General features: G+C 40.9%; 1 protein-coding gene across 4 annotated transcripts in view; it reads right to left on the bottom strand.

Moving 5' to 3' along the window:
* Positions 1-737: 737 nt before the first annotated feature.
* Positions 738-16,379, bottom strand: part of VAV1 (vav guanine nucleotide exchange factor 1) — a 72,823-nt gene continuing 57,181 nt past the window's right edge. For 2 of the 4 annotated variants that reach the window (XM_066574061.1, XM_066574070.1), the window contains 14 exons: positions 16,104-16,236; positions 15,413-15,522; positions 14,902-15,003; positions 14,718-14,809; positions 14,019-14,041; positions 13,357-13,399; positions 12,781-12,917; positions 10,839-10,904; positions 10,495-10,526; positions 7,918-8,034; positions 7,738-7,825; positions 4,583-4,709; positions 2,196-2,347; positions 739-1,306 (listed from right to left, as the gene is read on the bottom strand). In XM_066574061.1, the coding sequence (XP_066430158.1) occupies positions 1,253-1,306; positions 2,196-2,347; positions 4,583-4,709; positions 7,738-7,825; positions 7,918-8,034; positions 10,495-10,526; positions 10,839-10,904; positions 12,781-12,917; positions 13,357-13,399; positions 14,019-14,041; positions 14,718-14,809; positions 14,902-15,003; positions 15,413-15,522; positions 16,104-16,236 (1,276 nt within the window). In that variant the 3' untranslated portion in view covers positions 739-1,252. Of the gene's footprint in view, positions 1,307-2,195; positions 2,348-4,582; positions 4,710-7,737; positions 7,826-7,917; positions 8,035-10,494; positions 10,527-10,838; positions 10,905-12,780; positions 12,918-13,356; positions 13,400-14,018; positions 14,042-14,717; positions 14,810-14,901; positions 15,004-15,412; positions 15,523-16,103; positions 16,237-16,379 lie in introns of all 4 variants that reach the window. The other 2 variants (XM_066574043.1, XM_066574050.1) reach the window with 2 other exon arrangements.

Here is a 16,379-nt window from a genome sequence, read left to right as displayed (position 1 = left end):
AATCACTTTCAAGCAAAATGTCTGTTCTGAAAGGCACTGGCTGCTCCTTATTGGTTTGGGCCCCCTTGTGCATACAGACATAAGATTAGGGCCACAATGGGTATGTTTCTGAACACAGGACAAACGGAGGTGTCCGTTTTGGGGTGTGAAGCCTCATTTTCATGTGTACTACAGTACTAATATTACATTAAGATGTGTATTTTTTTTAAATGACGACATTTGCGGGGCTATCTATCATTCTTACACCTATGAGCCTTTGCAATCTTGGCTTGGAGTTCCTCAAAACAAAGTGTTCCTCAAAATGTTGATAATGTTAAATTTGTACGTCTCCTAAATGGTTAAAATAAAAACTAAAGTTTTTTTCAAATGTGCGCCCAGAATAGAGTAAACAAATGGAAATTTATATCTCACCAAAAATTGTCCAGTATGTTTGCACATATTTGAGATATTGCAGTTGAAAATGAGAAAACATTTTTTTCAAAATTTTTCCAACTTTGGCACTTTTAATAAATATACACAAATTCTATTTTTACTACCTAAACGAAGTACAATATGTGGTGAAAAAAAACAATGTCAGAATCACTTGGATATGCAAAACCCTTACGGGGTTATTCTGTTAAAGTGACACGTCAGATTTCCAAAATGTGTTTTGGTCAGTAAGGGGTTAATGAATTGTGATGATGTTCTAGTGGACGATGAGTCACTAAATGCTAGCATGACGGTAAATTATGAGAAGAATATGGCAGCTTTATTTACAGCTTTGTGCATTTATTTAGATCCATGATCAGGAAAATCTTTAAGGAAACTTTTGACTTTTGATTTTACTGAAGGTTTGTTAATGCATACCCAATCACATATTCATGTCAAGTAAAAGATGGTCGGTGAGGAACAAAGGCCAGATGGTAAATAAATTAAGTTATCAGAGTAATTGTTAGATGAGGATGGATGTCCTTGTTGAGTTTTCATATTTGTGGCTTTAGTTTATTTCCAAAATGTGACAATATAGTCTATGAAGGTGATACCTTAGTTTGAAATATGTTCTTTTGAAAATGTCCTTGGAAGTCTCAGTAAGACTTTAGCTAAGGGACACAATTAAGAAATCTGTTAGAGAACCAACATCGCGGTGCCTTCAAAACCACTTTGTGCAAAAGCTTGAGGCCAGTAGTGGTACAAGTCTTTATGATAAGTTACTAGTTTTAAAAATAAGGAATTGTCCGTGTCCAAACTGAATATTCTTCAGAGTCTTCATCACTCAACAGTACTCAGAAAAGTCATCTTCAACATAATTTGAGGGAAACCAACCAATCTGTAAAAAAAATAAAAAATAAAAAATTCTGACAAAGCGATACAGAATTTGGTGTGCTTTTTATACTTTAGCAGTTAGCATTCTGCCTGTATTTTAACCCCTTCCCGCTCCATGACATACCGGTACGTCATGGAGCGGCGGGGTATGTATGAAGAGAGGTTGCGTGGCAACCTCTCTTCATACAGTGCGGGCATCAGCTGTTTAACAGCTGACACCCGGGGGCAATAGCCGCTATCAGCCGTTCGGCCGATCACGGCTATTAACCATTTAAATGCCCCGCACGATGTTCGGGGGTCTTGCACGCCCCCCCCCCCCCCCCCCCCGCGGTGAGATCAGGGGAGCTGTGCAGGTGTCATGGCAGCCGGGGGCCTAATGAAAGGCCCCAGGGCTCCCTTACCAGACTGCCTATCAAGCCATCCCCGTGGGGTGGCTTGATAGACTGCCTGTTAAATTGCAGTATGACGTAATGCTATAGCATTACGTCATACTGCAGGAGCAATCAAAGCATGAGGACTGAAATCTCCTCCAGGTGCCTCAGCCCCCTGCTGGCTGCGTTGTGAGCGAGCCAGCAATACTTGATCCTGTGCAGTAGCATGGGGACGAGTGTAAGGCATCGTTTGCGGGACTTTCGTCCTGTGTAAATGGGGCTTTAGAGTATGCCATCTCCGAGATTATGCTCTATTTAATTTCCACTTCTCAATTGGTCTATTCAGATGCCAGTAGTCTATTTCCTCATAAATTACAATATCAGGTGCCAATAACAGGGACTAATAGAGAAATTAAAAACTAATGTCAGCAGTCATGGGACCACAAGCAATACCTGTATACTGTCATTTTTACGTGGGGGTAGACACATGACAGGTCCTATTTAACAACTTTTCTTTCTTACCTTGCCATAAACTTCCCCTTTCCACCATCCTTGATGTCCTTTCTTATTTAGAATCCTGATAACATCTCCTTCCTTTAGACTCAATTCTGTTCTGTCCCGGGCACAGAAGTCATAACGCGCTCGAGCTGATCCCAAATACTTCATCCTGGGTTCTGTTGAAGGTTATAATAGAAGCACATCTTAATGTACGATACAAGTATATATGATATAATGTAAGGGGAAACTGGAATATAATTAAAGGGCTTGTCCAGGATTATAAAAACATGGCTGCTATCTCCCCAAAACAGCACCACTTCTCTCCATAAGTTGTGTGGAATTGTAGCTCAGCTCTATTAAAATGAATGGTAGCTGAGCTGCAGTATCAGACACAACCTATTGACAAGGGTGGCACTGTGTTTGGAAGAAAACGGTCATGTTTTTATAACCCAGGACAAACCCTTTAAAGGGGATCTGTCTCTTTTATTATGCTGTCTGTGGGCAGCATAAGGTAGGGACCCGCACACAGATTGCAGTGATATGTATCTGAACAATAGTTTGTTAGAAACTTACATTTTATGAGCAGCAACCACACACAGAGATTGCCTGTTACTATTGAGCTGTCCTCAGAAAGGGCAACTTATCCCTTTCGAATCCAGTATCGGACCTCGGCCAACATTAAGGCTGGGTTCATACTATGTGGATTTGCTGCAGTTTGCCGTTGCATATCGTCACTGTGGCAAAACTGTTGCATATGCAGTGCAAAAGGGTTTGTCCAAAAAAGCTGTTCTCACAGGGCGGAGTTTTCCGCACTGCGGCAATGTAGCTGCGGCTCTGTTTTAGAATATGCAGCATGTCTATTTTTTTGGATTTTCAGCAGCGTTTTTTTGCCTATAGCCTCCATCAATGCAGCAAAATCCGCACTAAATACGCTGCCAAAGTAAAAAAGCTTGCAGTTTTTCTAAGCTGAAAAAGCAGCCAAAATCCACAAGCGAAAAAGAACCTTTGAAGTGGTTTTGCCACTGAAGCAGTACTTCTGCGTCAAAACCGCAATGGAAAAACCACGTGAAATCCACCCCGTGTGAACCACGCCTAAGATTTCCCTGCCTAGCTCCCACGTTGGTCGAGGTCTGTCACATCTGTCTTACACTATGCAGAAGAGAGGTCCATCATTGGAGTTCTCTTCTGCATATGTATATTACATATATGGGGGGGGGGGGGGGGGATCCTGCCAAACTCCTCTACATTCTGAATACCAGCGTCTTAGACCACTGTGTGTCCCATTTGGATTAATTTATTAGGGAACTGTTCAGACTCAAATTAATAATCTTTTGGCCCTACTATCGAGTTAGATATGTGTCAACAGGCACCTCTGCTCCAGCACTAGAGAGAGGTTCATTTCTTTCACCTTATCAATTCACTTTTGAACTTTTGCCAGGGAACTATATGACTCCAAATCACTTTTATGACATGTTAATCAACATAGACTGAGAGATCCATAGCACAGTGCATAATTTAATCCAAAGCATCTTAATGATCGGTGGGTTTCTGTCTTTTGAAATCAACAAATAAGGTTTGCAATTGATGTTTGCTCTATTTCTTGCTGTATATGCTGTGGCCTATCTGGGATAGGATTCTTGGATTTTTGACTATGCATCTCTGACATATTCATGTGGCTAAATTGTCTGCAATATTTGCTCTGGAATGTTAATAAGGTATGTCATGAATGCTTCTGGGCCCCATCACATAATCTGTAATAGGGCCCCCAACTATAATGCTTTATTCATAGTACTGGGCTCCCTATATGGAGAGGAGAGACCTTATGGGCTGCCTAAGGTTCCTGGGCCCGAATGCAACCGCATCCTCTGCATCCCCTATAGTTACTCCCCTGTCATGAATGTCTGAACTGTGGGCAACATATGTAGGTTGGTTACGCTGTTGACCATGGTAGGAGAAGTGGCCTTGCATGTGTGGGCACTATATATTCAAATAAATGGGATTTATAGAATCTCTCAGAGTGAGCACTCCCATCCGGTTCTTCATTGATGATCTGTGAGACCAAGACAGATCTCCGCAGGACTTTTTAGCCTATCTTGCAACATGGTCACTTCTAATAATACCTTAGGGTATGTTCACATGGTGTATTTTGGTGTGTACTACGCAGCAAAACGCACTTACAATATGTCTCATTGATTTGTAATGGAAGACAGTGTCCATGTCTTGAGGATGTGATTTTTTTTCTTGACATGTATTTAAATTACGTGTCCAATGCAAAACCCACCCGTAAAAACAGAATGCTTGGTGTGGTTTCTTTAGGTGGAGTTTGATTTTTCAGCCCTGTCAAATCCAGCATGTGAACATAGCCTTACACAAAAAATTCCCCTTTCAGTGTCAATTATATCAGAACATACTATCATCATTTTTACCCATCCTGAGGTTTTCTTTCTTCTCTGGCTCCTTGTAAGGAAACTGTAGCATTGTATCCAAAAGCTTGAAGCAATCTTTTAAAGAGTTTTGTTGATAAAAACCAACTAATTCCTGGTAGAAATAAATAAAGTCCCATTATGAAAATTTGCTACCTGTGCCATTAGGCTGGGTTCACATGGGAACGAAATTAGGAGCCGTGGGTGGAATTGCCACACGGCAATTCCGTCCCATATGAACCCAGCCTTAGAGTGACATAATAAGAGTGCAAACATAAGCTTGTAAAAAGTGACCTCTACTGAAAGTAAGTAGACAGTTGCATGTCCATAAAGAGGACACATTAAGGACTTGTAATAAAAAGTTTAGGTTTCTAGCATTTTAGTCAACTTTGTGGAGATGAAGCCACTTATTTCCTGTGTGTCTCATCTGATCATCAAAAAAGATGATCTTGCCACTCTGTCACTTTACGTTTTTCCAAATATGGTAAGATGCCACAAATGTCCCTTTCATGAAAACCTTTGCATATTTGATTGAAGGCTTTCCTTTTGTCCGCCACCTGTAGAAACTGCCTATCAGAATTGTGCGTCCTTCATGTCATCCCACTGACTGCTGCAGGCATCCTTATGGCTTCCTGAGTTGGGTTTTGAACTCTGGATAAATGGAGAAACAGTCCAGTGGTTGTTGGACCTTGCCCACTCCTTATCCTGCATGATGTGTTGGGGATTTTAGCTGCCATGGGCTTGTTTAAAGGGCCGCTCTAGTGAAACACGTTTTTTCCATCTCTGCACCCCTTGCCTGTCACACTCTGAAGGTCTTGGAAATAGCTGGATATTGCAGTCACTTCTATGCAGTGGATTCTCCTGTCTGATACTTATCAGGTACCTTCTTGATGCTGAGATTTCTGCTTTCACTATTCTGTGCCAAGAATCCCATGATGCATCAGCACTGCATTACATGAACAGCTAGAAACCGTACCATCTCTGCTGCAGGGAAAACACTCCCATTATTGTCTCCATTCACCTAAATAAGTTACAGCCCATGAGTATACAGGCAGGAGGATGAGCTGTGATCTCCTCTATTATAACAGTGTGACAGGAGCCTTTAATCATCAGCAGTAACTCTGATAAGAGTGTCTGTGTGTCCCCTCTGAAAAACATATGTGGTGCACTCCATGTAATATCATTACACAGGAATTATGCTGTTTGAGAATACATAAATCCAAGTATATCCAAATAGGAGCACATCACCATCTGAGGAGAATGAGGTCAGGAGTTTCAGATAGAAAAGAATAACTAACCAAGATAATGCCAGCTGATTTTAATATACTGGGAGGGAGATAGCTACATAATGAGTGGGGAAAAAATAACTGGAGTGGCTCTTTTAAGGTAAAGTGTCATCAGAAAATGACCTATTATATAAATCACATTTTTGTGTTTAACATATTTCTTAAAAATATTTGGTGATTTTTTTTTTTTTGTAATTTTGTTCACAATCTGAAAGTGCTAAAATCCTGCATTTTTCACACTAACCACAGAACCTAATATTCTGTCACTTCCTGATCTGTAAGGAAGACTTTGCAGCAGTCCTCTCACTAACATCACAGGCAGGATTACACTGAGAGCTAACACCTCTATGTAGATATCACAGGATCCACCCTTTATGATAGGTGATCAGCAGTGCCCGTCTACTCCCCTCTCTGCACAATGACCTCCGCACAGATCACAGAACATGCTTAGAACAGTCTCCCATACAAGTCAATGGGTCAACTCTTGTGCATTGTGTGAACGGCCCATGAAGCTGCTGTATCTTCTAAAGGCTGTTAAATGCAGCTCAGGCAAGTTGGCCGCCCCCCATAGTCAAGAATAGGCAGTGGGAGAGAAAATTATACAATTAGAAAATAAAACCACATTAGAGAAACATTTTCCATTTTTCTATCTGGTTTTAATTAATAAAATTACATTTTGGTGATATAACAGCGGGGTCAGGTATTGGAGCCGGAGCTCATTTAAAATGTGAACTGTTTCATGTGCTATCTCCCAGAGGGCCCTCAATATTTGGAACCTGTCCCCAACACTTGACCTCCAAAATAGTGTATGCAGTACAGCAGTGTATGAAACAACATGTAATCTAATATGCATTTCTAACCCATCACATTTAACTCCACACTCTAACCAAAGATTTCCTGTGCTGTATGTAAATGAGGTAAGAATAGTCCTCTGGTCATTCTTCTGTAATTAATAGTCTGACCTAACCATGAGCTTCTCAACAAACCGCTGTAATATTGCTTGATTAACAGACAAACCCAATCCCCTTCCTACACAAAAAAAACCTCACACCTGAGCATTTAATGCAGTATCTGGCCCAGAATCCAACCCTTTAGTGTTGTTCGGCCTCACCTGCCAACTGCGCATGTGAGCCAATGAGCATTAAAGGGCTGTATTATTTGCCTGTGCTAGACACTGCATTCAATGCACAGGTGTGCGACTAGAAGGATGTGTAGCCAGACGCTGAGGTGAATGAAGAGTCAAGAGAAAGGGCTATCAAGTCGATAGATCCGGCATGATGACGAACTGCATCTAAATTAAATTATAAGGCGAATAAGGATAAGTGTTTACAATACTTAGAGGAACCAGAACATAAGGGTGACTGTGGTTTACATAGTTAAATAGGTTATCTAGCACTATACTATTGATAACCCATCCTCAGGATAAATCATTAATAGCCGAAAAGTAAAGTCCGCCATCCCAAATGCCAGCCGATCACCTGGTTGAAATCACACTGGTGCTTCAGTGAGTGCTGCTATCATGTCAGTCCATACCAGGGGCAGTGCAGTACATTGTACAGCAGCTGTGCCTGATATTGCAGCTTGGTCCCATTCACTTGAAGGGGTTGCTCTCAGGCTATGTGACCGATGTACGTGACACGTGCCTGAGAAGATGCTGTGGCTCTCACTGTACCTCTGTTTCCACTTCGGTCAGCTGAGTGGCAGGGAGAGGTCATCAATAGTTTAGTCCCAGGAAACAGTTTTAAATGTTGGTGATCAGGACCCTTAAAGTATTATTTTCCCCCACTCTAAATGAAATTCCCTATGAATCTCATATTCCTTCTGCATATGTGTACCAGAGTAGGAAAGTTTTCTTACAGAAAGTCCCTTGAAGCCTTTTTTCTCAGTGAGCCTCCAGAGTCCCTCCTGAACCGTCACCCTCATATGTTTGATTTCCTGGTTAAACCTAAGAATACAAATGTGCAGCAAAGAGTCAGAGTATGTCAACCACAACAAAGCAAGCAATAGGAAGCATTAGTTGCAGAACTAATTCCTTACTTTAAGCTAATTGCAAACTCTCCAGAGTCTTTTAATCTCTGTCTGACCAGAAAAGTGCCATCAGATCGATTAGCCAATAGGAGTTCAGCTTCTTTCCTTTCCATTGGACCGGCATACCTGAACAGAAAGGGGCATGATTCAGTTTTCTAATGTTACACTTCATAATCTTTCAATAGGTTCGCATTGCTTGGGTCATTTGATGAGAGAGACGAATAAAGTAAAAGAACTAGAAGTACCATTTCTAATTGTGCCCTACATTTTGAGCTTTATTCTTAAGCTTACTTTTAGTAGCAATTTACACTTTACACCCTAATTATGGTGAGATCATGGAACTGAACAGGTTGTGCCCTCTGGATCTGACCATATTGCCTTTAGTAGTAATAATCTGTAGTTCTTACCAGCTTACTACAGGTTGGCACATGCAAATCTATGCTAACAATATATTTGAAGACACATGCTTTATTACTTAGCCTCATTTCTTTTTTGACTTGCAGGACACTGTTACTTTCATACTACACAATTACATTAAAACAGTCAAAAAATAGGCGGAACGGGATGGTCACGGTTCCAGGGCCTCTTACCCCAATTCTGGCCAACCCCCAATTTAAAGCCTTAGAACAAAACAGATCCCTAATATTAACCCCTGAGACGAGAGTGCCACGAGTGAGAGACATTTCAAATCAATCGGGGCTCAAACCCCTGACAGAGTTCTTCACAGAGACACGGACACCTTCAGGAGCATGGATGGTGTACTTGCAACTGAGGGGCTCACTGGACTCCCTGACACCCGGGTCGAACCTAGCTAAAGCCCTCACTCCTTTTGAGAAATTATGCATGTCACCAGAATCCCCTGAGCACATAATTTCCCTACTATACAAGATACTGCTGGACGGTGAGATGGGGGACGAACCCCCGGGGTATGTAAGAACATGGGAGAATGAGCTGGGGAAGGGTTTCCCTGCAGACCTCTGGCAGAAGTCCTTTGTACTAACTCATAAAGGTACAGTTTATTCTAGGCTACAAGAATTAAACTACAAGGTCCTGTCACACTGGTACACGACGCCGGAAAAGGTACACAAAATGTTTCCTCAATCCTCCACCTCTTGCTGGAGATGCTCCAGGGGTAGAGGCAACATGGTACACATATGGTGGGATTGCCCCCCGGTCGCGACACTGTGGAGAGACATGGAGTCGCTGTACAACAATTTGTGTAGGGCAGATGAAGTGTTCACGCCCGAGATGGCCCTGTTATCTATGTACCAGGGACCCATAGCGCATGTAAGAAAAGGTCTATTGGGATTCTTTATTCTGGCAGTCAGGCAAATTATCCCAAGGTTCTGGAGAGCCACCACGGGACCGGCAAAAATCCATTGGGTGGAGGCAATGAACACGTTGGCCAGGTATGAGGAAATGAGGGCGGAGGAGGAGGCCCTGGTGGAGAGGTTCTATGCAACCTGGCGGCCATGGCTGGACTTTAGGTCTTCCCCCGGAATGGGGGAGTGGATTACCCGATCACGGGTGGTTACGGGTAGACAACACACAAATATTGAACCACAGGATGTGGGGTGAGATGGCCAGCTCCTGGAACAGAAGGGAGGAGACGCGTCTCATTAGAAACCCGATCCCCGGTCAGGAAGCACATAGCACGACAACTGAAATATGAAACGGCGATGTTATAACCTTAGCTTCTAGCAGCCCACACCCCCTTCCCCCCCTTCCCCTCCCGCCCAACCCCTTCCAACCCACTATCTCGCTCCTCGGAGCACTATTTTTGGTTATATATTTTTCTGTTTTGTTTGTTTGTTTGTCTCCCACCTCCTCCTGGACCCCTAACACGAAGGGGGACGGAGTTTTCACTTTAAAAGAAAAAAAGAGACAGAGAGAGATCACTGGTAGGCTCCATGGAGGAGAGAGGGGGAGCCGGAAAGCGGATGCACCTTAAAGTTCATATATATCTGTAATGCATCAAAATATGAAAAGCATCTTGAAATGTGTATTGTTTACCCTCTGTTCCAATAAAAACCTTTTGAACAACAAAACAGTCAAAAAAGTTTAGAGCCTTTAATGTTCTCACAGAATCTTTGTGAGTGCTTATTTGACCACCAAAAGAGATTGCAAGGTCAACAGGGCAGTATTAAGGTACCTTTACATGGACCGATAGTCTTCTGAATAATCATTCAAATTAGCGATTTTGGGCAACTGTTGACCCGTGAACATATGGGCATTGAGCAAGAAGTCGCTCAGTTATTGCCAGTCACTGAAGGAGAATGACTACTGAGCAGCATCTCACTAAGTGTAAACAGGAGTCACTCAGTATATGAGCGACTGCCTGTGTAAAGTGAACGAAGGCGGTGGGCTAGAACAATCCCGGCCACTCTGCCTCCATTCGCTTGAACAAATATTGCTCATATGTAAAACACGGGAGGGAAACTTGCTGGTACAGCTGTTGAGCGCTTATGTACCCAACAGTCGTACCGTGTAAAGGTACCTTTAGCTTGCATTATAGCGCTATGGCTGCATTTCTATATTTGTATTTTGTTACCAGAGGGTTAAATGATTAAAAATCACTGCACTTACCAGATAGAAGATGAAAGATCAGTTACCGGATTCTGTGAATAAAGAGTTGAAATTGAGTATTAAATTACAGATAATAAATAAATACGAAAAGAAGCTGTGTGGGGGAAAAAAAGAGAGAAAACGTAAGAAATGTATTAAAGTTACCTAAATTAGCCAACTTTCCAGATGAACAAAGCCAATTTATCCCATTTCTATTACTATTTGTTTCTGCATTTATTATGCAGTGTAGGGTCCGACCAGGGTTTAGATGAAGATATATTCATAGTAAGCCCAATGTTATCAGCAATTATACATGGCACATTCACAATATGAAGAGTCACATTATACATAACTATACCACTTACATATATATAAGGCTTCACCAGGCTGCAAGGGAAGAAACCAATTTCATTTGTTGATGTATTTCGTCCCTAACAAAAAAATGAATACGTTAGATGCCACATGTCAACTACAGCTGCACATTGTAGCAAGATAGAACCCGGCTTTTTCTCATAAAGAAAGGTTTACCTTTTAATCACCATTTCTAAGCTCTTTTCTTGAGCTTACATGTCCAAAGCCTGAGGCTGCACTAGAGTTTTTTGACATTATGCGCCCTTTCTAATTTGGAAAGTGGAATAATATATAAAAGGTTCCTTTACATGGGATGACTGCTTATACGCCCTGCAGCCATCCCATCAGCTGTCACTCCTGTGCTTTTACACATGCGCATTAGTCGTTCTGCGTAAGGAGATGGAGTGCTCAGGGGATCTCTTCCGGCCACCCACCTCCGTTCACAGTAAAAAGGCAATCGCTTAAAGATTGAGTGACTCCTGCTTACACGACCCAACAGTCGCATGGTTTTTAGGTAAGCTAAAAATCAAGCAACTCTGCCAAATCAGCGATTTGCTGCTCAGTGCCTTGTGGTTGACAGCATGTACCTGGGGTCACTATTGCCCTACTTCGCTGTTTCCAGCGATTATTCGGGTGATATTTGCCCCATGTAAAGGTATGTGCCTCAAGTTGGTGCGTTTATTTACCTTCTAAGCACTTTTCTAATGAGTAGAAAGAAAATTGTGTAGGAAAGTGGAAGTAAAGAATGTTTTATACAGTGCTTGTGACCGAAGGAATTACAGCATGACCAGTAACTAGTATAAGAACAGTGGGAATAGCTTGCATGGACATGACACGCAAAGCTCAGTAGGCCACTATGAGTAGTATTGCCTATCAATGGGGAAAAAAAACAGTCCAACTGAGATAGGTTTAGGCAGTTACTGTGTGTACTGCATTGGCTCTGTTCACATAAGTTTTACTGGAAACCACAATGCAGTGCTAAATTCATACCCAACGAATCCCATTGACTTACAACAGGGCCCTTTAAGTTCCCAGATGTGTCCAGTGTTTTGACTGGAGAAAAAAAGATCACTACAAGCAGGATTACTTTCCATCAAATTTGATGGACTATGGCAATGAAGAGAGGTTTGACAAACAATGGGCTCAGTGGATAGATTATACAGGTTTAGCTTTCCCAGTGCTCACCAGATATTGGGTAATGGGATGGTAATTGGACCTGACAGTATAGAAATAACATTTCACCATGGCTTCAGTAGATATCTTTTGTTTTCTTGTTAGTTATTATTTATCTGGCTTTATACATATATATCAGAATCCTCTGTATCTATTTCATTTCATGCACCATAGTAATGGGTGGGTTTCTCACAGTACGATACCTTTACTAACTGCGGAATTGTGGATTTATATTATAATGTGTGTTGGCTGTCCAGGGAAGGAGGGTGTTGGTCATGCTTCGTTATGAAGTTTGTTGTGTGGTATTTTGTATTTTATTGCAAAAAAAAAACTCAAGAAAAACTGTTTGATTCAAAAATAATTTGATGGAATCTTCAAAAGAGTCTCCAACGCAGATATGAACATAGCCTTATCTGATCTTTTCTATTTTTCTTATAACATCCCTATAAGTCTTCAAATTTAGTGAATAGTGCTAAATTCCTGGTGAAATCATACTAATTATAATTATCTGTACTAGTAAACCCCGCATTATATGGAAAGATGTTATGGAGCAATAAAAATTAGTGTAGATGAGGCTAAAGTTAGAAAGACCACATTTTCCTATGTAACACACAGCAATAATACCATGAACTGGAAAGCATTTAAATGATGCAGGTAAAGTCCTGCCAATAAAAAGCTGTCTTGCCTCGGACAGTATAGACACACATGGTTATAAAGTAAAATACATGTGATGTAAAATCACAAGGATGACACAAGATGAAGTATAAACATAAGACCATTTACCTCCCACCAGTTTTGCTCAGCTTCTGCCTTTGTCAGTTCTATGACATCTCCCTTGTGCATTTGCAGTGGTGGACCAAAAGCAATAGGTGGTGGAGGAATTCCCACATAGTCGTGACAAGTTTCCATTTTTGTAAGGCCTGACAAAAAAAAGACATATATTATCAGGTTTAGAGGTCTAAGTGGAATTTAGGTTGGTTCATCAGCTCATCAGAGCAAGCTTATAATAGAGTAATGAATAGAGATGAGCAAGCATACTCGATAAGGCAAACTACTCGAGCGAGTAGTGCCTTATTCGAGTACCTGCCCGCTCGTCTCTAAAGATTCGGGTGCCGGCCGGGGGCGGGGAGTGGCGGGGGAGAGCGGGGAGGAACAGAGGGGAGATCTCTCTCCCTCTCCCCCCCCCCCTCCAGCCGAATCTTTAAAGACGAGCGGCAGGTACTCGAATAAGGCACTACTCGCTCAAGTAGTTTGCCTTATCGAGTATGCTCGCTCATCTTTAGTAATGAATCCACCTTCTATGGTGCTTATGCCACGTATCCTAAATTTGTATAAATTCTGTCTGTGGAGTGCACATACCTGTCTCTGTCCTTTTATTTGATGTCCCACGACCAGGTTTCTGCTGAAAATGACATTACCAGATATAAGTATTGGCATTCCTTCAATACACTATTCTATATATAGATGAGTATTACAGCACTTTAGCTATTGTAATTTTAAGCAATCCCATTTCTTTCTTCCTTCTCTTTCCTCACTTCTTCTAATTTACTCCTAATATATATTTATTACCACTCACCCAAGACCAGTTAGCCTAGAACCATTTGCAATGCAGTTATATTCACCTTAAGAGCCACTCCAGCGAAAACACATTTTTCCATTACTTCCCCCTAACCATTCTGTAAATCTTCTATGTACTGTATATTACACTTACATCCATGCAGTGCAGCCTCCTGTCTGATACTTATCGGATACCACCATGATTGTTAGATTTATCCTTGCTTTCTCATCCTCTATGCTATGCTGTCAATCTCATGATGCATCAGCACAACGTCATATGACCAGCTACAGCAAGTACCATCCCTGACTGCTGGGAGGACAGTGTAAATATCTTTAACTTCTACTTTCAACTATATGGTACAGACCATTTTCTATTTTCCGTAAAACTGATCCTGGATTTAGCAAGAATTGACGCAGAATGCATAGGATGGATTGCTTGTTACAGCCTACTGGATATACTGTACCTTTTTCTGGGCAGAGACAGCATCTGAAAAAAAATGTTCAGAACATGCGTTATTGTTAATCATACTAGTTAAAAAATAGAATTGAACCATATCTTTATGACAATTGTGCAATCAAAATATTTCCTAAATCACTCAATTGCCTGTTATCAACAGCAATATCAGAAATATGCACATTTATAGATTTAGCTGAATTACAGTTTTACAGCTTAACTTTACAATTATTTGTATATTCTGCATTTCGACATAATATTTTGCACATTTGATATTTCCTGTTTAAGAGTAACACTTCCACATTGATGAAAATAGACAGAGTAGTTTCTAGCGTAAATGGATTTTCCAGTTTTATGCAAAGCTTAATTGTTGTATAATGAAAAATTTGTATAATTAAAACTTTTCCCATGCTTTGCTTCAATGCATTATTTTTTTTCAAAGTCTCTGCTTCCTGCTAGGTAAATGGAAACAAGCGTAACATCTGTCCTCAACACAGAGAGGTGCATAGCATGTTATAAGAGAGACTTCTGATACACTGTACATTGTACAGGGTACGAAAAGCAGTAAAGGCATGATGCCAGCTTACTTTGTTCACAAGTTGACATGTCCTCCTTAAATCTTTGTAAACTCTTGGCAGACTCCTAAAATCTCAGTTCCCTTTCCTGCTTGTGTTATAGGAGTCTTCATATTCCATAATTAGTGCCTTACCTTGCCTCCCACAGCATGGCACTCTTCCCAAGCATTCCTTATGAGCTGGAACTCGACAGTTGACACATCTGTATCCCTGAAAGAACAAGCCCCTATGGGGCCAGATATGCAAATACAAGATTAGATTCTGAGCACTATGCTAATATAACAAACTGTTTACTATGAGACATAAAAGTATTCCTACCTTAGCAGCATTTCACAGGCTTTGCAGGTAGCTGTGTTCTCAAATGAATACATTTGGAAATCATGTCCATTTGCACGTGCATCTTCTGGGTAAATATTGGATCTGTGAAAAATAATGCAATATAAAAGTATCAGCTCTGCATATATGATATTGTATACTAGTGATATTGTTTAGTGTACTCTGCAGGCCATCCATACAATTGAGAACATGTATGAGAATTAATGAAGTGAAGCATTTACTATGTGTTAAGGCAGTAGAAATACAGTCCTAAGCTCTCACTCACGACCGGAAGGTTGCCAGTTCAGGTAACCGGCTCAAGGTTGACTCAGCCTTCCATCCTTCCAAGGTCAGTAAAAGGAGTACCTAGCTTGCTGGGGTGTGGGGTGATAAATAAATGACCTGAAAGCGCTGAAAATAGGTTGGCGCTATACAAATAACAAGATTTATTTTATTTACTATGTAAAACCCATCCATTCTGAGTAATATAGAAATTTATATTTCAATCACTCACAAAGCCATTTCAAATTGTTCCATCCATTTCTTCTTAAGTTCCCGAGTCTTAAAGAAAAGTTCATATCCATGAGATCCACGGGTATCAATCAGAAAGAACATGTGTGACCACTGCCAGATAGGGTGATAAGAAGGGATATGAATGAATGTATGGTATAGATGGACGGTAAAGGTAAAGGCTAGAACTGATATTCAAACAAAGCTTGTATGATGAATGAATAGATGCTCAAACCCATTAACACTATTCTGATCTGCGTAGTCAATTATATTAGATGCGGTTGTGACTTCATCGCGCCCAGGGTTGCCAACTGTCCATAAATTCCTGCATAATCCATAACGCCACTTGTATTGTAGACATGTATCACTTATGTAATCTTTATGATTTATTATGGTTTTCTAATTTGCACACACTAAAATTCTGCTTCTTTATGTTTTTCAGCAACAAAATACAATATCAGGTTGGCAACTCTGATGGGGACTCCAAATGACCGACACACTTCTGCCAGCCTGAGAATGTCTCGCGGCTTATCTGATTTTAGTTGAGGAATTCCCAGTGCCTCCTTATAGCTATACATTAATGCGGACTCATAAAAATATCACTTCGCATTTATTTCTCTTTCAGCAGCTTTTTAGTCTGTTGCATCCGGTAGCTCAGTAATTCTGAATTTATTGGAGGATGTAACTGAGAATACCTTTTTATTATCTCGTTCTCCAGAAGAATCATCCCGGATTTGATAATTTCGAAGCCTAATGAATTCTTTCAGGTCATATGTGTCTCCCTTCCTTTTACAGATAAGCAATGCCTGGTCCAGGAGGAAAGCATACCTGTAAAGCACATAGAATGCATCGGGCAAGGAAAGATATGAGCCTAAGTGAACAACACTACTGATTAAAGAAACATTAGTCACTTTTTTTTCCAACATTTAGGGAGCATTTCCACAGCATTTTCCATTAGTTTGTGGGATTCC

This window comes from Eleutherodactylus coqui, chromosome 1 (assembly GCF_035609145.1).
Source record: "Eleutherodactylus coqui strain aEleCoq1 chromosome 1, aEleCoq1.hap1, whole genome shotgun sequence".
Classification (NCBI taxonomy): domain Eukaryota; kingdom Metazoa; phylum Chordata; class Amphibia; order Anura; family Eleutherodactylidae; genus Eleutherodactylus; species Eleutherodactylus coqui.
Note: the sequence above shows the minus strand (reverse complement) of the source record. Positions and strands in the feature narration are given on the sequence as shown.